Raw genomic sequence first — 21,467 nt, forward strand, 5'->3', positions numbered from 1 at the left:
GCAAGTGCACAGTAACTCAAGTCACAAAAACTTAATTTAATAGATTGCATTTAAATGATTTGTTGTTATGGCCAATGTATTCACTTCTTTCATGCAGCTTCCAGCTATCAATGCCAGCTCTGCATTGAATATGACATGGAGAATGGGGAATGTATAACTACTTAAATGGGGTAAAATAAGAAGCATGTATCTGGATCCCTATGTTTGGGCTTCAGGCAAAGTCGGTATTTTATTACTTATTGCTGTTGCAATATGTTGTTGATGATCAGATTTCCTCAGAAATCTGTCGTTCTGAAGTACTCACAGTAATTTTTTTGTCTTTGAGTTTATCCTCTTCTGCAGTGGTAATGATTAATCTGATTCTCTTGGCATGCAGTTTGAAATCCAGTGACTCCAGCAGAATGAAACTATAACCTTAGCGAATGGAAATCTATTGTGTTGTCAGTGCAGAGTCCCTTTATATGTGCTGAAGGGTTGAATGCTCAGTAACTCTCCTAAAACGATTTCATGAGCACACCTGCTATCTCCTTGGTAGTCAGCTTGATTTCTGGTAGTGTAGGTAAATTTAGGTTTCATTTTATGGGGAAAAATGAGCTCACTCCTGCTGAAAGACCTTAAGGGGGGTTTCATTCTGCACAGCCATTACACCTTTTCTGTTCCTGAGCTGCAAAAATGTTTCCTGAAAGATCTTACACTTGTCCCTTAGGAAACCTGGAATTGTCTCAAGACCAAATCAGAATTAGAATTACTTGGCAGCTAAAATCTAGTTTCTGATAATAGCCTATCTGTTGGAGATGCTGGAACAGCAGAGATCCTGCACCTTGCCACTGTCAAAACTGTCTCCTTATAGCAGAGGTGATGACTAATTAATTGGCTTCTTCTGCCTTCGGTTTGTTCTCTTTTTTTCAGACATTTATTTCATTTGGATTCCTTATATAGAAGATATGCCCGATGCATAGGGGTTTTGGTTTTCTTTTTCAAATAACTGGTAAAGAATTAGGGCCATTGATTTCTGTAGCTTGTGTAAGCAGGTATCACTTTTCTGTTGATTCACAAAAATAGCAACTTCAGTACAAAGTTCAGTCTGGACTGTGACCTTTGTAGAAAAAAATGTAGTCTGGTTACAGTGAAGACCTCTATTAAAACTCTCAATGGGGCTTTTCCCTTATTAACATAATTGATTGCAAAATAATGTCTTAGAAGATATAGGAAGACTAAGAATCAGTTAAAACAAATATTTAAAGAATGGGGATCCTTTTTTCAGGAACAAGAAAACCAGGGTGACTTCACACTTAGGGAAGTTGTCGAGTTCTATACAAGTGAGAAGACCGCATCTAGTAGGAAGTTAATCATTACACCGAGGTCTCTATCAGTGTAAAACTGCAAAATTATGCAGAATATATTCTAATTTTCCTTGTGCTATATTTTCAAATGTCTAAGTCTTTTGAAGTAAAAGGATGCAACAAACAGTAACAAACACCTCTCCAACATACTGTGCATACCTAATAAACAGGTAAAGTGTTGTGCTGTAGCATCACTGTTTTCAAAGAAAGGAGGGTGGGTAAGTAACTGTAGCACAGCTTAGCCTTCAGACCACTAAAAACTGGCTCCTTCCATAGCTCGCTAGTCACCTAACATGAGGAAATATTTACACATAGATTTAATAGATTACAGCCTCAGTCCACAAAGACTTACTCATGTTTTTTGCTATGAGGAATCCCACTGAACTCTTTATAAAGTTGGGTGTGAATTTTTCTGAGAACTAGGCTTAAAAAGCCTGTTCGTGCTTCTGAGTACCCATTACTAATCACAAAATCAAATTGTTTTGAGAGAAGCAAGGCAAAGGGAACGTGTTTCCTGTGATTAACTTTCTCTCATACTTCTGTAAAATATTAGTGCCGGCTGTCTTGCATGGTCCTTAGCAACTTGCAGAGTGAGCTGCCCCTGTGGCTGCATCTAGTGAGGTGCTGTTGGTTTTGGGCTCTCTGTGGTAACTGATGGGCCTGTAGCCAAACAGGACAGAGAACTGCTGTTTTGTGGTGCAGCCTTTCTTTTCATGGGATACTAATTGGGACCTCCTTTCTACTGATTTTTGTGAAACTTTTAAGAACATATTTACTTGGGATGAAACCCACCAACTGCTTCAGAAGGTACCATGAAAATCTTCTGTGGGCTGATGTGGAAAGGGTAAGATTACATAAAACCTTATTTCCTTTAAATTTTATCATTTGTTGATTGTGTGTTTTCCTTTAAATCTCCTTAAAATACTCCAAATTATACTATAATGGATTATATCCATAACCTGTTACAATTTATTTCAGTGGGGTTTTGAGTAAGCTTGCAAGAAATATGAGAGGATATCTTGGCAGAGAATTCTCTGCCACATTTCTCTTTCTTTTCTTCTCTTCTCACCCTTGAAATACATTCTTTCCCCTCTGTGGATATGACTCTTGTGAATGGAAGGCTTAAGTTTTCCACTTCACATTAAACTATCTGACAAACCTACTGTAGTATGCAAGAGTCTAGTGAAATAGTGTAAAGGACAGTTTACATTTTACTGAAAGTGAATATTCAGGAAGGATGGAATACAAAGAAATGGAAAAAGCCCATACAGGGCCTGACTGTGAATTGATATAAATCAATTCACTGGTCATGTGCTGGATGGTGCCTTCTGTTTCAGCACACCACAGAGTTTCTATAATGCAGTAAATAGCAGACTGTGATGAAAACTCCAGGCTCATTTAACACTCTGACAGATTTGTGGCAGACATCAAATGCTTGACTCTTGACCACTGCATATAAAGCTAGCTTTAGAGAGAAAGAAGGTATTAGGAAGGTTTTTCAGCACCAGAGGCTTAGTTAAATTACAAACTGTATTAAATATTAAAAAAGCCTGGCTAACTTCTGTTTACTTACATCAATATGGGTTTGTAGAATTTATTTTTAGGAATATCTGAAGTAAATGGTAAGAATCTTCTTATTCTAAATAAATTTAAATAGACTACGTAAAAAAGGCTTTCCATCTTTTGCAAGTCTAGAATAACCTGCCATGAAAGAAGTTCATTCTCAGCTGCTGTTTTGCACATATCTTACATTTCTCCCAACTATCCCTAGCAGGATGTTTTAACAAAAGTAATTTTTCATTTGTTCTCCATTTCTAATATTAATTGTTGCTTTATACTGTTGTCATTATTGCACAGTACTGCAACTTGGGAAATACCTGAATGTCTCCACTTGGATGAAGCTGAAAACAGGAAAATAGCTTGTCATCTTCCATCCTCTTTAATGCTTATGGAGTGCTTATTCCAATAAGTAATTTAAGCTGTTGAGAACCTTGTCAATATGATGGATTTGCTGCCATTTTACTGAAATCCCCAAAAGCAAATTTATGAGATTACTGACTGAGGCCACAGAAATGTTCCTGGTTTCTGCTCACCATTGCCAAGCAGTAAGTGTAAGGTCCTTGACTTCATCTCAGATAGTTTTCACAGGAACTGTTTGAAGCTATCTACAGATCCAACTGAAAGATGGTCTGAGGTCGTAATCTGGGATCAAACCCTTGCTAAAGACCCACTGGTAAGCCAGTCACTGACTGCTCTAATTTGACAAATATCATTTCGCCTACTGGTAAAGTCCCTAGTTTCTATTCAGGTGAGACTACCTGGAGCTACATAAAACTCCAAAATGATGAGCATATATTCCCTGAGACAGACATAGGATTTTCCTTTGATTCCTGAAGAGGCACCAGAGGTACCTGTGTGAGAAAGGAGAAGGAAGAACTAGAGATTCTGGGTAAACCTGAAACACCAGTTAGACTAACCTTCATGACTATGGCTGTGAAGCAAGAGCCTAACTACTAAGGCAGAATAACTTGTTCCAGTGAACATTGTTAAGACATGTGGCTTGGTGAGGGAGGAATAAAAAGGTTCAACTGTGAACCCAAGCTTATGTCATCACTTCATGCTAGTTACCTGAAGCCAACCAGAAGCAACTGAGGAACTTACATCCAGGACTGGATACAGTCGGTATTATTCTTATTTATTATTCCTATGGGGTAAAAAAAGTGGTTATAGTGTCACCAGTGGCACTGGTGATGCTGGGCACAAGGATGTGAAAATCCTCAGGGAGAAGCATAAAAAGGCATTGACTCGCCGGGGCTCTAACAGAGTTAGGGAGAAGAGGGAGAAAAAAATTAGATGATGACATATATTTAAGTAGTGATTCAAGAGACATGTTTATGGTACATGGAATATACAAAGGAGCTTACAAAATGGAAAGACAATAAGAAGGCTTTGGAGCAACGTGTGAACTTAAGCAGACAAGAGGTGAAGCAGCAACGTCTTATGCATTGCAGATTAATTGCAGGGCTAACAGGAGAAAGTTGAGATTTAGAGAAATTCTTGAGAGAAATGGTTGGACCAAGCAGGAGAGAGCTTGAGAGAGTCTTGTATAAAAATGGAAATAAATTAGGATTAGAATTTAAAAAGGTAGGATTTCTTGCCTTGAATGGAAGTAAAAGAATGAGAAGGGAGGAAATAGTGAAGGAATATTTGCCTAAGGGCTGTACTTGTTGAGGTCCAATTAAGTAGTGGACAGGGAATGGCCAGACGTCAACATGGGTATGATAAACATCCTGAACTGTGTCTACACCCAATAGAGCTTTTTTAGTGAGACTGGGATATACGTCACTAGTCAACAGTGGTTGTACATCTCCAGCATTTTCATAAAATGTTTGTATAGAAAAAAAAAAGGGGGGGGGGGGAGGGATAATCTTGAGAGGGACTGAGCAAACAATCTCCAGTTTTTCTACATTATTTGAATTATATGGAAATCATAGAATCATATGAATCATAGAATGGTTTGGGTTGGAAGGGACCTCAAAGATCATCTACTTCCAAACCCCTGCCATGAGCAGGGACACCCTCTACTAGACCACGTTGCCCAAAGCCCCATCCAACCTGGCCTTGAACACTTCTAGGGATGGGGACATCCGCAACTTCTCTGGGCAACCTGTTCCAGTGCCTCACCACCCTCACAGTGAAGAATTTCTTCCTAGTATCTAATCTAAATCAACCCTCCTTCAGCTTGAACCCATTACCCCTTGTCCTGTCACTACATACCCTTGTAAACAGTCCCTCTCCAGCTTTCTTGTAGGTCCCTTTCAGGTACTGGAAGGCTGCAATAAGGTCTTCCTGGAGCCTTCTCTTCTCCAGGCTAAACAACCCCAACTGTCTCAGCCTGTCTTCACACGAGAGGTGCTCCAGCCCTCTGATCATGAGAGATTCAAGCAGGCAGAAGCAGCTGGTTTCATAGTTGCTATCTTCTCCACAACTGTTATCTCCAAATCTGGATGCTTAGCAAATCTGAATTTTTTTAAATTTTGAGAGTATCAAGTGCTTCATAAAGGCAACTATTATCACTATCTGTTCTGAAGCACAAGGAGTTAAAGTTGATTAACTCATTTAAAACTGACCATAAGTGAAGTAGAAAAAGTGTTTGTAGAAACTAGCGCTGATCTCCCAAGTACTGAGGAAAGCAAACCAGCCTGGCTAGATGAATATGTTATGCAACGTAAAAACTTTCTGAATCCTTGGCACACACAAAAACTTTGTAATACAGGCTTTCTGAAGGAAGTTGAGCATGCTTCCTAGTAGCTGAGAGGAAAAATGCCTTAAACAAGCATGTTCAAAGTGCTCCTTGGAATAACTGTAGTTTGCATGTAGGAATATTGCGTAAGTACTTGTTGGACAAGAATCAGGAGAACTTTGAGAGTATGTATAAAACATTAACAAAGCGAGATTACACATCTGGTATTGCTATGGAGTTCCTTGAGGCAGGCATGTAGTAAACCTCCCACAGACTTGAAGCAAAGCTCCCACAATTAGTAATAAAGCTCCCATAGATTTGAACGCAGATTAATAGGTGGTAAAGAAGCAAATTTCAGTTTAAAAAAAGAATTCAAGAAACATGTCACTGAAAATATAATATTACGTGACAGGTCAGCACAAGTTGTGTGTATATGCATGGATCTATGTCTGCAAATGTGCAAGCTTTTCTAAAACTTTGGGAACAGAGGGCTAAAACCTTTTGAGAAGTCAACGAGGTCTTTACTTTTAAAGTAGCAGTAGACTTTTCATCCTCTATTGGGAAGATTACCAGCTCGGGTTTTATACTCGTAGGACTTAGTTCAACGTACAGTACCACTGACTACAAGTTTTTGGTACTCTGGAACTAAAAAATGAATGAAGATAACCTAAGGCAGTAACTTCAGTTCCTTCATATGCTACTCAGAGGATGAGAGCGCGCTATAAAATAGTCAGAGACCAGCCTCATCAGGCAGGATTCCTTCCAATCTTCATCCCTTCACCGCTGCCACAGAAAATTTCTGGCCACTTTGCCATCATGCTATGTGTCCTGCAGACAGAAAACTGCCCTCTGTTGCCATAGGAAAAGACAGAATTCTGGACCTTTCTGCCCCTACATGTCCAAGGCAAATCTTTACAGGATAAACAGTTGTCTGCAATGAATGGATTAATTTGATAATGGGGTTGAAACTGCTTTCTCAACTCACTCCAAAAACACATTTCCCAACTCACTGCCAATGGCAATAGAAGCACCAGTTGGCTATATGTCCAACACACATACACAGAAGCACTCATACATGTACTATTATAGTCATCCTGCAGCCTGTGCACAAGTTGTAGGCTCCCCTCTCACTGAAGGTCTCACCGGTTGGCCTTGTGTCTTCCATACACATCTCCTAAGCCTCTGCCTTTAAGGTGCTCTCACACCACTGAGAGGGTACTAGTCTGCCCCTGAAAGTACAGGGAGCAGAAGAAGGACTTGCGATGGCGGCACTCCAATTTGGGGAATGGAGGAAAAAAAAGTGATAAAACTGAAGACATTTTTAACTATCATCAGCTATATGTATGTTAGTAAATACAACAGAGGAGCTACTGATTCGTTACTGCATGCAATATTTAATTATTAGTGTACTACTTGGAAGAAGTTTGGCCTGTGCCAACTCGTACTTTTCTAGATGGTTCCTAGGTATTGGACATCGGTCCCATTTGAAGCAGGAGTCTGCTTCTGAAGCCAACATTTCTATGGATGTTTTGGGAGATAGTGTGTGCTAAAATCATATTCAATGGGCAGCTGGGATGTAGCCACCCTGTTGCACGGTAAAAGGCAGCCTCCACGTGACGGGCTGTATAGATGTAGCCATTGAGGCAACAAAACGGAGATATTGTAAAGTGCAAAAAGTCCTGTTCAGTTCTTGACTGCAGGCAAGCACTACCAAACCAGTATAAAGAGACTCTTAGCTACAAGGAGCCAAACATCCAGACTGCAGGCAGGGCTCCCTGCCTGGAGCTGCTCTTTGCTCTTCCAGCCATTTGTGGCATTCTGAAGATACGCAGAAAGTCTTCCAAAACCGAGACAGTGCAGATAGTCAGGAAATTTGGACAGGGCAAGCTGTAACATCTAGCCAGAATGGCTGTAAAAGGGAGAACTGAATGTGACATAATATGAAAGAACTCTTTGGAAATACCTGAAGTGATCATAATTACCATAATGAGGCACCTATTAAAAAGTTGTCACTAAGTATGGTTGTAGTATCAGTAGACTCAGAAAGTAACACTAAACTATTACATCATGGCTATGGCTGGTAGCAATTAAAAAATGAGATTTTGCTTGAGAAGGCAAGAAAACCATCAAAGGGAAGGAAAATGCCCAGGAAAGACAACAGCCTGTCTGTGACAGTATCACAGTTCCTTATATAGAAGTACAAAAATCTCCTGCCTCAAGGTGTTACAATTTAAAGGAATTCTTTAAAGACAGCTATGGGAAAAATAAAATTAGGGGAAGCTGAAACACATGCCCTTGGTGCATCAGCCCCATCATGTTACTTGGGACATCAATTTCTTCCAACAGCTTGTTCAGCTTTCTCATCCTTTTCATGTTACTCAGGACAAGTCCAGCATGTTAGGGAACAGAGGATATTAAATGAATATCCACCACCAGCTAGGAAGCACTTCCCAACTGACAGCTCCTCCTAATCTTCTGTTTAGCACCTCTCAGGCCCTACAGCCTTTTTCCACCTTTGGATTTAGTAAACGGCTCTGACCATATCGCAAAACTTTGCAAAAAAATTTACTCTCGCTTTTGTGCAAAGATGAATCCTTCTGTCTACAAGACCAACTTGCTAGCCTATGCCATTAGGAACCCTCTCACTTGATCATGGGTGTGCCCTTTGCATGAAATAAGTATTTTCGCTGAAATATCTTGCCCTGCATTTACTGCTGAGCCTGGGCCTCCTGGGCAGAGATGAGGTGGTAGGTGTGCTCCGGCCTGTGACTCACCCCAGTGGCACACCGGTAGTGTCTGGGTGTGCGGGCATGGCGTCAGCCAAACCCTGGTGTCCCTCAGGGCTGTCTGTAGAGGAGCTCGGAGGGAAGGTGTAATGCCTCACACCCAGCACATTAAAAGGGAGACACAAGCAGTAGATTTTGTTCCCAGTTGTTTCCCATAAACAGCTCAGACTGGCTGTCTGTATCTAAACTACTGAGGTGATATATGAACAGATCTTACTTTTCACAGAGCTCAGGGACAGGGTTATCATATTAACAATTAAAAGCAAACGCACAAGCCCCCTCCTGCCCAGGTACCCTGCTACTGTGGCAGGACCCGTTTTTCCACAGGGAATGGCAGCACTTCCCTCTGCCCGACTGGGAATGGAGCACCCATCAGGCTTCCAGGACTGATTTCCCAGCTCAGGTCTCTCACCACAAGTAGACCCAGCTGAGGATTTCGGATCTTCTAGGCCAATCCTCTGTATAAGAGAAGTTGTGGCTTGATTTTATTTTTTGATCACTTTTTGGTGGAATCACCTGGTCCGTTATAGGACTGAGTTTTCCCTGGTGAAACTTGCAGCCACTGCCAGCCATGCGTGTGGAGGCCGGGCTAACGCTGAGGCAGCGGCCTGGAGCACAGCCGGGGCACCCTCCCAATGGGGTTCAGTGGACCCGCCCGGTGGTGCTCACAGGATCCAGCTGGGCTGAGTCACTGGGATGACAGCATCAATTTTCACAGGTATGGAGAGAATCATGTAGCAGAACTCTGTGACGTTCATTTCATAATTTGCTGCCTTTAATGAAATTGGATAATTACAGGTAAAGAAGGTATTAGGTATGGCATCACTGCTACTTTTTTTCTTGTTGTTTATTGTTGACCAGGCGTCTGTTAAATATTATCAACTTCTCAGTGGCGGTGACAGGGCTGCTGTTTCCCGCCGCAAACAGGGCTCCCCTCTGACGCGGCCCATGCCCGCTGCCTGCCGCCCTGCCTCCGCCCCCGCCCCGTCGGACCGACCTCACGGGGCGCCTACCTCCGCGCCCCCCCCCCCCCAAGTGGTACAGCCGCCTTTCCCCCCTTCTCGCGGCGTCCGGTGGTTCGTGCCGGCGGGCCGGGACGCAGGGGGCGGGGGCGGTGTGTGTGGCGCATGCGCAGGGGCGCGCATGGCGGTCACCCAGCTGAGGGCGGTTGTTGTGGGAACGGCGGCGGGTCGGGCCTCCCGGGTCGAGTCGGACCGGGCGCTCCCGGGAGGCCGGTGAGGGCGGCTTGCCGCCCGGGGCAGTCCTGGAGCCGGGAAGGGCCGGGCCGCCATCGTGCGCAGCGCCGTGGGTGAGGAGCGGCGGGTGTGAGCGAGGTCTGTGCGCCGGGGCCGGCCCCCTAGGTCCGTGTGAGGGGCTCGGCGGCTGCGGGGGAAGGACGGGGACGAGGGGGTGTTCCTGCCGGTGTTCGTGTGGGGGCGGAGGAGCTGTCGCGGCCCTGCTGGAGCCAGGGCTTGCCGTAGTGAGTCGCCTTGTTCAGGGCCTGTTCGTGCCATCGGATTAGTGTGTTTTACCCCGGTTTTCCCCCGGGAGATGTGTGGGGGCGACGACAGGACTGATGGGACTTCACTTTCGAGTCCGTCTTGTCAGGTGTGGGGCCGTGGGGCGGGCGTAGGGCCCTCGGACCGGGGCTGCCAGCGAAACCCGTCGTCTTGGAGCAGAGCATCTGTGAGCAAAGGTCAGGGTGAGTAGGTCCCTACAGGATCTGGGCAGTCGTGGTGGCATTTGCTGCACGGTGGAGCAAGGTGGGAGCATCTCATCAAGGGCTCTGCACTCGGTGGTCGTTGTGGCTTTTTCATCTAGGTCCCACCAAACTCACAAACGCATTGTGGTTCTGAGCATTTACTGGCTGCAGTGGGTCCAGTGGTCATGCTGATATAGCCTAAATCGTTCATAAAATGAGCCGGTGTTCAAATATTTCAGTATTATCTGGGTTTTCCCTCCCCACAAATCTTTGGTTTTGAACTACACAGTGTTCAGGGAAGTTTCAGCTAACTTGAGGCACTTACTGCTGGGCTGTGCAGTTAATTACACTAATGTTAATAATACATATTAATGTTGCTTGTCTGCATTCCTTGCTCTTCTTGCATTTTTGGAATATGTTTTTTGTTGGAAGCTGGTTTAATGTTCAGAAACTGATTGCAAAGTCTTGTTTTGAAACATGATTCCAAAAGGCTTTTTCTGTGTAAGTGGTCCTGCTTACTGGATTAAGTTTTTGTCATTTTATGCCTTGGATCTGTATTTGAGATTCTGAATTGCACTCAAAGCCGTAGGAAGTGGTGGAAAATAAGTGAGGGAAAAACAATGGAGTAGGAGAATAACTGCGCACTGCTGTTGAAATGCAAGTTTCATAAGTAAGAAAACATGGTTTGTTTCTTGTTTTTTCTCTTCCTTTTTCTTGCCTTCTTCCTGTGCCCTCTTCAGTTTTTGTTTCAGGGCGTTATTTTGTACTAGTACAGATTTTGCAGGCCAGTTGTTAATCTTAAACAAATTGCTTCAGTTTGTTTTGTTTGTCTACCTGTCTTTGGGATAACTGTGCCTAATGGCAACAGGACCAAAGTTGTAACTGCAGTGGAAGTGAGTTCTCTATGGTTTGGAAGCTATGTATATGGATGACTTAAAAATTCACATAATTTTTTTTCTCCTTGTTCCAGATGGAAGAGTTCATGGTTTCTGGTTTGCATAACAGCAGAGACTGAATAGGCATAAAGGAGACTGTAGTGTGGGTGAGAAGTGTCAAGCCCCTTGCAAGGCTTTGCTCTGTAAAAAAGAAGAAATGAATCCTACAAATGATGATCCAGTGTTTGGGACCATTTTTGACTGGGACTATCTCTTATGGGAAGTTCGTTTGACATTTTTAGCTGCTGGTTTTTTAATCTACCTGGGAGTATTTCTTCTGTCTCACTGGTTGTCTTCATGGATAAGTACCACTTATCGTGCCTTGTATGCAAAGGAGAAGGTGTTTTGGAATATGGCGGTCACACGTGGTGTGTTTGGACTTCAGAGTTGTGTTGCTGGGTTATGGGCTTTGCTCATAGATCCTGTTTTTCATGCTGACAAAGTGTATTCACAGCAGAAGTGGAGTTGGTTTAACTGTTTGATAGCTGCTGGATTTTTCTTGCTTGAAAATGTAGCTGTTCACATGTCCAACATTATTTTCAGAACATTTGATGTGTTCTTGGTAGTTCATCACTTGCTTGCTTTTGGTGGCTTGGCTGGTCTAGTAATTAATGTGAAATCTGGACATTATCTGCCTTTGATGGGAATGCTGCTGGAGATGAGTACTCCCTCAACATGCATTTCCTGGATGCTACTAAAGGTAAGAATGGGATAATTTTCAAATTATGTTTGTAACAGTTTTCATGCATCTCGCTTGTCCATAGGTGAGCCACGTGGTTTGTCTAGCTAGCTTTCCAGCAAAACCATGTTCATCTAACTGACGTTATTGTGATACCTGCTTTTGTCGTGATGATATTTCTGTAGTCCTCCATAAAGGTTTCTGTGTGATGCTGTGCGCATGTGGATAGTGAGACGGTATAGATTTGTTCTGAGTTTGGGATGCTGTATGCATGTGGAATATCATAGCTTTATATAGAAAAAATGCCTGACAGTGTGTGTATGTGAAAGCTGGGTATTTGCATTAGTTCTACAGATTGCTCAGTGCCTTATCTTAAAGTAACAATCTCATTTCTGCATACTTTCTGTTCTTGTTTTTCTAGGCTGGCTGTGCTAATACCTTTTTCTGGAAGGCAAACCAGTGGGTGATGATCCACCTGTTTCACTGCCGCATGATTCTTACTTACCACATGTGGTGGGTGTGTATTTTCAATTGGAATTCTGTGATGGAAAATCTGGGACTTGTTCATTTTATTGTTTTATTCTCGGGATTATTTGCTGTTACACTAATACTTAACCCATACTGGACATACAAAAAAACTCAGCAACTCCTCAGCCCAACTGACTGGAACTTTGAAAATAAAGCAATGGAAAATGGAAAACTAAATGGTGAAAGACATCAAAAGAAGAGGATATAACACTGAAACAGCTGTTTCCTAGTAGGGTAGCAGAAGAATACAGTATGGACTAATTCTTTGCCCATGAACTAGAAGCTTTTGGAAGAAGCTCATTAACACAGTGATTTCTTGCTGGTAGTATTCTGCTTGGATCAGAAGTATTAAAAAGCATTGTTTGTGTTTCATATGTGCATACACATAAGATCTTCAACCTCTTAGTTATGAATTACACCAACAATTTTGTCAGGTTGGACAATATTTCATGATTTAGTAGTGACATGGTCTCTAATGGTATTCTTTGTCCTAATGCTTCAAAGTGGCTTTACAGTTAATTTGTCTATTAAGCTCAGCTTGAATCAAGTTTAGCTTGAATCCTACTTCACATATGTCAGAGATACTGATACTGGAAATTACATTGTTTATTAAGATTAATTATGACCCAAGTTAGGTATGCATGGGTACCTAGTTCCTGTGTGCCATTAAATCATTCCAAGTGGCTGAATTGGTCAGTGGTAGAATGCAGTCATGGCTGGGTTTGGGGTAGGGGGTTTTGGTTTGTTTTTTTTTTTTTTTTAAGTGCACTTGAGGAAGATAATTGTTTGAGTGTTCACTGTCAAAGTGAGTTGTAGTTTCCAGGTTGCCCTTAGTATGAGAGGAGGTTCATATCCACCACAAACATTCATGTGGGGATGCAGGCATTCGTTATACCAGTGGCCTAGCTAGGTAATCATAGTGGTCCTTTCTAGACTTGAAATTGGTGAAATACAAGAAGGAACGATAGAACGTTTGACCCTGTTTCATCCTTGAAAAGATTGCTGATTGATTGGTAGAATTATTTTCTTTGTAGATCCCACATGAGCGGTCATGCAATTAGTTCCACTAGTGCTCCTGTTATGGTTCCTCTTATTTTAAAAAAATGTTCTTAGTTATAGAGGGGTTTAGAATCTGAAGCGACTCCTCTGTGGAAAAAAGCCTATATTACCTCCTTCAGGAGTTCAGTTGTTCTTCTACTATTTTTTTATTTTACTTCAAAAAACATACAAAGTGATGCTAACAATCCTTTGCACTTTATCTGCCACATCGCTAAATCTTTCCTTGACCAAAGAAATAAGGTTGATTTTTAGATAGGGACTTGGCAAATTGTGGTGGATATTCTCCCGCTAACAGTCTTGGTCTGATGATTCCAGGGTGAAATATAAAGATCACGATAGAAGAGAGTGACGCCTAGTGGCAGGAGAATGACAAAGATATTAATTAGTTCTGGCGCACTGAACTGGTGAGATAAAAAGTCCGTAATTTGAAACTTTGTCGTATAGTGTGATGTGACTGCTACACAGATTTATTTTCCAAAATAATAAGACTGGGCAAGCCCAAGCTGTGAAGAATTTTAGGCCAGTGTTAGCGGCTTTGCATACTGATGTGTGGTGGAACATACTGTTTTAAATGTGTAAGGGAAGCACTGTTTGGTGTAAACAACCCCATTTTATTAATTTTTGGTGGGAATGTCTTTGATTTTGTTCTGAGTGAAGGGAGGAAGCTAGTGGTCAGGTTGCTGTGTTCCCTAATTCACTCTGTGTGAGCACAAAGTCTGAAGAGCTGCTCTATAAGGGAGAGAAAACCTTTTACTGTTAGGTCACAAATGTATAGCCAGACCTTCTTGATAGTGATGAAGTGGTGAATATCTGAAATTGCCCATTCAAAACTGGGCTGAGAGAGTCATAGTAATTTTACACAGCAGCCCTTATCTATTGTCCTGCTGATATTCAATAGAGAAAATCTAAATTTTGTGCTACCTTTTGATTTCTAAGCAGGCCAGAATGAGGTTGCAGTGTTTTGGCAGTGTGGCCTGTCTGGACACTATCCTATCGAAAAAAAGCTTCTCTGAAGTTGGAAATTGCATTCCTCTCCTTAAGGGTTGTGTGTGTGAGAGTAATATTAAAAGTACTTTAGAAGAAAGCAGAGGGAAGAATTCCTCAGAAACAGAACCCAAATATGTCATCTGAATGCATATCTTACAGAATCAAAACCTCACAGGAGTTCCAGGGGGGCAGGCAGATGATAAGTCACCAGATATAAAAATGATGGTGTGCTCTATGCAGCTTAAAACTTAAAGGTTTGGATTTGATAAAACAAGGTAATAATTATAAAAATCCCAGCTACGTAATTTTGAGGAATCCTAACAGAGAATGGAAATATCAGAAGAGAAGTAAGTTTGGGCCAAGTGTGTAATTCTTACAGTGGCTGGCTAAAGGAGGTGCAGTTTCTATGTGCTAAAATAAGAGGATGGAGGGTTGGGATTAGTAGTGAATTTGAGGCTGAAAAGAGAGATTAGGTGTGGCCCAAGCAGACAGGTGGATAGTTATGTCAGTGGCACTAGATTTCTAATATTTAATATTTTGTATTATTAATTTATAATGTTATGTGGATTTTAAATCTTTCATTAAAAGTATTTTTATCATAAGGCAATCTTTTTAGTGTGCACCTTAGTGTGAGTTTTTTCACGCAAGGCTGTTACGGCATATCTCAAAAACCTTTTGCATGTCTTAACTATATAACTAATAATACCCAAGAGCATCTGTTAACCTAAACACTGGAACAAGAGGGCTTTGCAATGAAGCAAATAACAGCACTCATTTTATTTCTGTTGGTTTGAGGGGCGAGGGAATTTTACAATGCAGCTAGAAATATAACAGGACAAAAATACAGACAACCGTTCTTCTTCACCTTGATGGCCTGGAGTTGGAGTTACCAGTTCTGTTACACAGAGCCTTTTTTATCCTCGACTGTTTTCTTCACTGCCTTTTGGCTGCTCCCTTCAAGAGGATTTTCTGGTTTGTGAACTGTGGATGACTGTCTCATTGCTCTGAAACAAGACTGAAAAAGTTCTCTAACTGAGGGGTTTGGTGTCTAATTACTCTTACAACTAAGTGCTGCTTTTCAACCCAAAAGTAGACTAGCCATAATTTGTTTATAAATTTTGTTAATGCAAAACTAATCCCAGTCCTGTTGGGCCTCTCTTATAAGGCCTCATCTGCAATCCAACGTAGAAAAATTCACAGTCAGCTCCAGTAGTGGCTGGATCAGGTCACAGGATGTGCTGCTGCCACCATTTGGAAAAATGTTGCATAATATGTTTTTAAGGTGAATTTTTTATTTGTCTAGGTGACTTAGAAATTTCATCCTCCTTTCTTGCTGGACAAGCTTATTCAAGGAGTGCTGTTTGTGTCACCTTTCTGGCTGAAGCTTTTTTTTTAAAAAAAAAACAAACTGTGATGGGGTAAGGATGTTCGATGTTTCTTTTTTTTTTTTTTTTTTTTTTTGTTTGGGGTGTTTGGGGTTTTTTGTGTTTGGTTTTTTTAAGATCAATGTCTGATCTAAGATGCCCTGGCCAGGCATCTGATTCTTACTGTCTTCATACAGCATTCCTAAATCACAGTTTGTTTGCGCCTCCATTTGTGTCCTGTCTTAGATTTTTTTTTTTTCCAAAACCTGTCATCGTTTCCCCTCCCACTCACCAATTTTTCTCTAACACTTACTTGTACTTGCAGTACTGGTCATGATCTTGCAGCAGTCACGTTACCACAGTGATGTCTTTGTCTAATAGCTTTCAGCATGTACTGTTGGGTCCTTCTTCCACTAAATACCCATGTCCAAATCTTTCCGGGTTTTTTGCTTTTTCCTGACAACACTGATTAAATATTGATGTCACATACAGTTATAAGACACCTTTCTTAACCTCAGGGAGACTCTCACTCGAAGTGACTTTAGAAGTGTTAAGCAAATTCAAGTCTGCTCCTGTAGAACATAATGTTTGTTGAATGGTACATCATCTTTACACTGTGTACAGAAATAAAAGTATTTTATTGAATAATTGTCTGTCGTGAGCTTCATTTACTGATGAAAATAATGCCTGTTTTTTACTTGCTGTTTGTAGCTTAAACAGTTTTTCCAGTTCATGCACTAAAAAGATGACTTGTTTATTTTGAAATATTCTGTTCAACTTGACAAAGGTAATGTCATATCCATGGAAATAGCTATAAAACCTTGTAAACTAATGTCCCTTCACCAACATGTAACATTATTAACATGAGCATGTTTGGTTACATGACTAAAGCACTAGAAGCTGTGCTATATGTAAGTATGTATTAAAAATGGTTAAAAAGCATCACTTGGAAATGACCCATCTGGCTTGTGTATTTGAAGTGTGTGGTCTATTTTTGCATTAAGCTGTAACTGTGAAGGTACTTCATGGTTTAGCATGAGCTACCTTATTTTTTTTTTTCCAAAAAAAGCCCTTGTCTCATTGCTAAATAACGAAATACAGTTCTAAGCATTACATGTGTGTGTCTTGCATGGTGCTTTGCAAGAATTAATTCCTGATGTTTTTTAGCATTAGTGGGTTAAAGGAAAATAGCGTTATTACTGGCATTTTAATTATTCTTAGAAGAATGCACTGTGTAAGCAACTGGCTGGCGTAATTTTGCTAGCTGCCTGTGCAGTGAGGTCCCCAAGATTAACTGAAGCAGAAGTGAGACGTTCATGTGCAAAGCTCCACTAACTGTGGAATTTATGTGGGTACAGATCGGGATGAGAAGAACAATGCATAATTGTATTTGTATGAATAAAGTCCTTTTTTTGTAAATAATCTGTAAAAGGAATTTAAATGTTATTAATGTTTTGCTATTCAGATGTTTTAAATTAATAGGTAAATATATTTTACTAAGTAGTTCTTACCATTTTCCCAGAAAAGTATTAGAGCACACATATGCTGACAGTGTTATTCAGCAATTACAATCTTTTGATCTTATGTCATGGCACTGGTATTTAAGTTGATAATTTGGAACAAAAAATAAATTATGGTCATTAATTAAATTATGCCTGTTGCTCTAATTGTCAGCCCCCAGGTGAGTTTCCAGTGTTGGAAAAGACATTGCATGCTCTGGATCTGATTGCCTAATTAGTGTGTTTTGCTAGTGGTAGTGTCGCAGAGCAGAAACAAGTGTTCTTGCAGCACATTGTGCCTTCCTGTTTTGTTTAAGTAAACCAGCGCTGAGTGAGGCGGAATGACAGATAATGATGCAGCAAACATGCAAGGACGTAACAGTGTTCAAGGTGGCAGATAGGCCTAGCTTGAAAGGAAGAATTGGGCAAAGCAGAGCCAAATGAAATTTTACAAGGACAAGTGTAGGGTCCTGCACCTAGGGAGGAATAACCCCAAGAAGCAGTACAGGTTAGGGGTTGACCTGCTGGGAAGCAGCTCTGCAGAGAAGGACCTGGGAGTCCTGGTGGACAAGAAGCTCTCTATGAGCCAGCAGTGTGCCCTTATGGCCAAGAAAGCCAATGGTATCCTGGGGCACATTCAGAAGAGTGTGGCCAGCAGGTTGAGGGAGGTTATCCTCCCCCTCTACTCTGCCGTGGTGAGGCCACATCTGGAGTACTGTGTCCAGTTCTGGGCTCCCCAGCTCAAGAAAGACAGGGTACTACTGGAGAGAGTCCAGCGGAGGGCTACAAAGATGATTAGGGGACTGGAGCATCTCTCGTATGAGGAAAGGCTGAGAGAGCTGGGTCTGTTTAGTCTGGAGAAGAGAAGACTGGGAGGGGATCTGATCAATGGTTATAAATATCTAAAGGGTGGGTGTCAAGAGGATGGGGCCAGACTGTTTTCAATGGTGCCCAGCAACAGGACAAGGGTCAATGGGCACAAACTGGAACACAGGCAGTTCCATCTGAACATGAGGTAAAACTTCTTCACTTTGAGGGTGACAGAGCACTGGAACAGGCTGCCCAGAGAGGCTGTGGAGTCTCCTTCTATGGAGATATTCAAAACCTGCCGGGACATGATCCTGTGCAACCTGCTCTAGGTGATCCTGCTTTAGCAGGGGGGTTGGACTAGGTGATCTCCAGAGGTCCCTTCCAACCCCTACCAGCCTGAGTCTGTGAAAGGAGTGGGGCCTGCTCATGTCCCCAAGAAGAAAGCAAGAAATTTGGCTGTGCTGTTGCTTGCTGCTATCTCTCTATGTGTGTGTGCTGAGTCGTCAGCTGGGGTCACTTCTGAGTCCTTAAGGATATGGCCTGAGCAGAGAGAGTGGCAAGTTAATACTAGCTTTATCAGATAAAGGACGCGTTAGTTCTGGTCTGAAATATTTATTTCCTTGTATGATTCACTTTTCAGCTGCCTCTGCTCCTTTGAATGTGTAGCTCACATTAGAGTGCTATGTAAGCTGATGCTGTTTTCACCAATATGTTCTCTGACATTTACTGTAAAGACTTGTGAGGATGTGCCTTGTTTTAGTACTGATAATTGATTGTGGAAGCTCCAGGTACTCACGCAGCCTGACTGTTATATTTCTATTGCTATATAGGTCTGCAACTTTCCTCTCCTGCTCTACTACTTCTGCTGCCAAAAGCTCTTTACCATGTGAACACTGCATTTTTGTCACCAAAGTTATGCTCGCTGAAGTTTAAACACAGGGCTTGCACCAAACAGGGGAAAAAATATACCTGAGAAGGGACTAATTTTGTACAAGGTAGAGGGTTGACTTACCTACATTTCTGGACCATGCAGTTCTGCTGCCAGGATCTTTTAAGAGTAAATGAAGGTGATAACTGCAATACCTTGAAAAACAAAGCCACGCAGGCAAACTACAAAAGTACAGGAGTGGTTTGTGTAGAGTAGACATGGAGCATCTAATGAGAGCTTGATCATCTTGTCTTGTGGGTTATATTTATAGGAAGAAAGTGTATCCTGGAAAGCAGCAGTAGCCTTGCTTAGGAGTCATTGGAAATAAATATGAAAAAAATTAGGAGGCTTTGGGATGAGGTGGCTGAGACCGGTTGGTATGTTGTACAGTGCTGACCAGCCTGCAGTTGGACATTGAATATGTAGATTGATGCTTTAACTCTTGCTTTTTTTTTTTTTCTCAGCAACATATTGTTTCAAGTATCACTGTGACATTGGTTGAGGATAAGTTTGAGGAACTTTTTTAGGACATCAAAGTTCCCAAGCAACGTATTGCCCAAGGCTGAAGGAGCCTATGGTGTGTTCTAATTCATAGTAATTTAGTCTTGGATTATCATTGCCTTTTTATCTTACATAATTATTTTTTACCCCCGGAGGCTCTTTCACATATTCATGAGTAAGATCAATCTGCTCTTTTATTTTCCTAGCCATCCTAATACTTTTTATTTGCCACTTTTCTCACTTGAATACCTTTTTCTCAAATGTTGGTGGCTTAGAGTTGTACATAGTATTTCACATGAAGTCTTCTCAGCACCTTGTATTACACTAGTACTTCCTTTCCGCCACTGGAAATGGCTCTGCTTCACCTGAAGGTTGCCTTTGTCTTTCATGGTTGCATGACCTTAGCGCTTCATGGTCCTCCTGTGACAGCGAATTCATTCAAGTTTTTCCCTTCCTCAGCTTCAGAACGAAGCAGAGCCATCAGAGCACAGTGAAATAACCAAACAGTAGGAATTCTGTGTTATAGAAATAACTCGTGCATATTACTGTACGGGGTGCAGTGCACAGGCCCTGGCGAGGGGGCTGCAGGGGCCGCTGTGAGGAGAGTCCGGGGCTGCCCCGTGCCGGACACAGCCGGTTCCAGCCAGCTCTGACCCACCCACCGCAGGGCATGGCTCAGCCCCGCAGCCGAGGTGGGGGTGCCTCGGGGGAAATGTATGTAAGAAAGGGCAAAAACATGACACAGGCAAAATGAGGAGTAAGGAAAAAAAGCGAGAGAATCGACTCTGCAGACACGGAGGTGAGAGAAGGAGGAGGGAGAGAAGGTGGTCCAGGTGCTAGGGCAGAGATTCCCCTGTAGCCTCAGGAGGAGGCCAGGAAGGAGCAGGTTTATCCTGAAGGACTGCAGCCTGTGGGAAGGACCCACGGTGGAGCAGGGGAGAAGTGTGAGGAGGAAGGAGCGTCAGAGAGGAGCTGTTATGGGCTGACCACAACCCCCATTTCCCATCCCACTGTGCCCCTCAGGGTGGGGGAGGCAGAGGGATTGGAAATGAAGGAGTGAAGTTGAGCCTGGGAAGAAGGTGTGGGGGGGGAAGGTGTTTTTACTTTTGTCTTTGTTTCTCACCATCCTACTCTAATATTAATTGACAATAAATGAAATTTCTCCAAGTGGAGTCTGTTTGGCCCATGACAGTAGTTGCTAAGTGATCTCCTTGTCTTCATTTTGACCCAGAAGCTTTACATCTTATTTTCTCCCCCTGTCCTGTTGAAGAGGGAGCTTGGCTAGGTGGGGGTCTGTCTGCTGGCCAAGGTCAGCCCACCACAGTAAGTTATGGCATCAGCTGTATTGTCGCTTATGTGCCACCCATGACAACAAGGAGCTGATGTAACACAAGGGCTCTGGTGCTGAGGAATATTAAACTTTAGGAAAATTTGTACCTCGTCTGTCTGAATTGGTAGTCTGAGAATTTGACTTGCAAAGACTCCTCGTAAGCAGAGAGTTTTTAAAGGCGTTCATGAAAGAACTTCTAGTGCTGGTAAAACATCATGGTATTACAAAACTCAGATGTCAGGTTAACCTGTGCTGGTATGCTCAGAACTGACAGTTTCCCAGTAGTGGTGCTGGTGCTTCAGGGAGACCTGGAAGACAGGCCAGCAGTAGGCATCATATCAGAAAATGTATATGAGCAATGCTTTTATAAAACCAAATGTTATTTTGATGTAAGAGTCTGAATTTAAGAAAGCTGTGTGGTTTGCCTTTAAAAAAATGTATTTTTATATTAAGTATCGTCACTCAGCCTTGTTTGGTAAGGGAAGTGGAGGGAACCTACAACTTTACAAGGCTCCAGCATGAGTTCGGCAGATGCTCAAGTTAAGGAAGGCTGTTGGATGTCCTGGCTTTGAGTGGTTTCTGAGGAGTTACAGTAAGCAGATGACCTACTGTCTTTGTGGCGGGGGACAGTTGAGAAACACAGAAGAAATGATTTCTGAATTTCCATTGGATGAAAATTCCCTAAGAGAAAGTGCCAGCTATATCAGCTGGTAAACAGAAGGAAAAAACTGAGAAAAACGGGCTTCACTGGATAATTTAGTAATTTACATTTA

At 42.2% G+C, this 21,467-nt stretch overlaps 1 protein-coding gene across 6 annotated transcripts; it reads left to right on the top strand.

Moving 5' to 3' along the window:
- Positions 1-2,163: 2,163 nt before the first annotated feature.
- Positions 2,164-14,869, top strand: CLN8 (CLN8 transmembrane ER and ERGIC protein). 6 transcript variants are annotated; one of them, XM_054822170.1, is made up of 3 exons: positions 2,164-2,187; positions 11,045-11,709; positions 12,110-14,869. In XM_054822170.1, exons 2-3 carry the CDS (start codon positions 11,167-11,169, stop codon positions 12,422-12,424), a joined length of 858 nt encoding a protein of 285 aa, XP_054678145.1. In that variant the 5' UTR covers positions 2,164-2,187; positions 11,045-11,166; the 3' UTR covers positions 12,425-14,869. The 6 variants fall into 6 exon arrangements, with proteins under 6 accessions (XP_054678145.1, XP_054678139.1, XP_054678142.1 ...); XM_054822164.1 differs by lacking the exon at positions 2,164-2,187 and adding an exon at positions 9,503-9,706; XM_054822167.1 differs by lacking the exon at positions 2,164-2,187 and adding an exon at positions 9,503-9,681.
- The last annotated feature ends 6,598 nt before the right edge of the window (positions 14,870-21,467 follow it).

This window comes from Grus americana, chromosome 3, assembly GCF_028858705.1.
Source record: "Grus americana isolate bGruAme1 chromosome 3, bGruAme1.mat, whole genome shotgun sequence".
NCBI lineage: Eukaryota > Metazoa > Chordata > Aves > Gruiformes > Gruidae > Grus > Grus americana.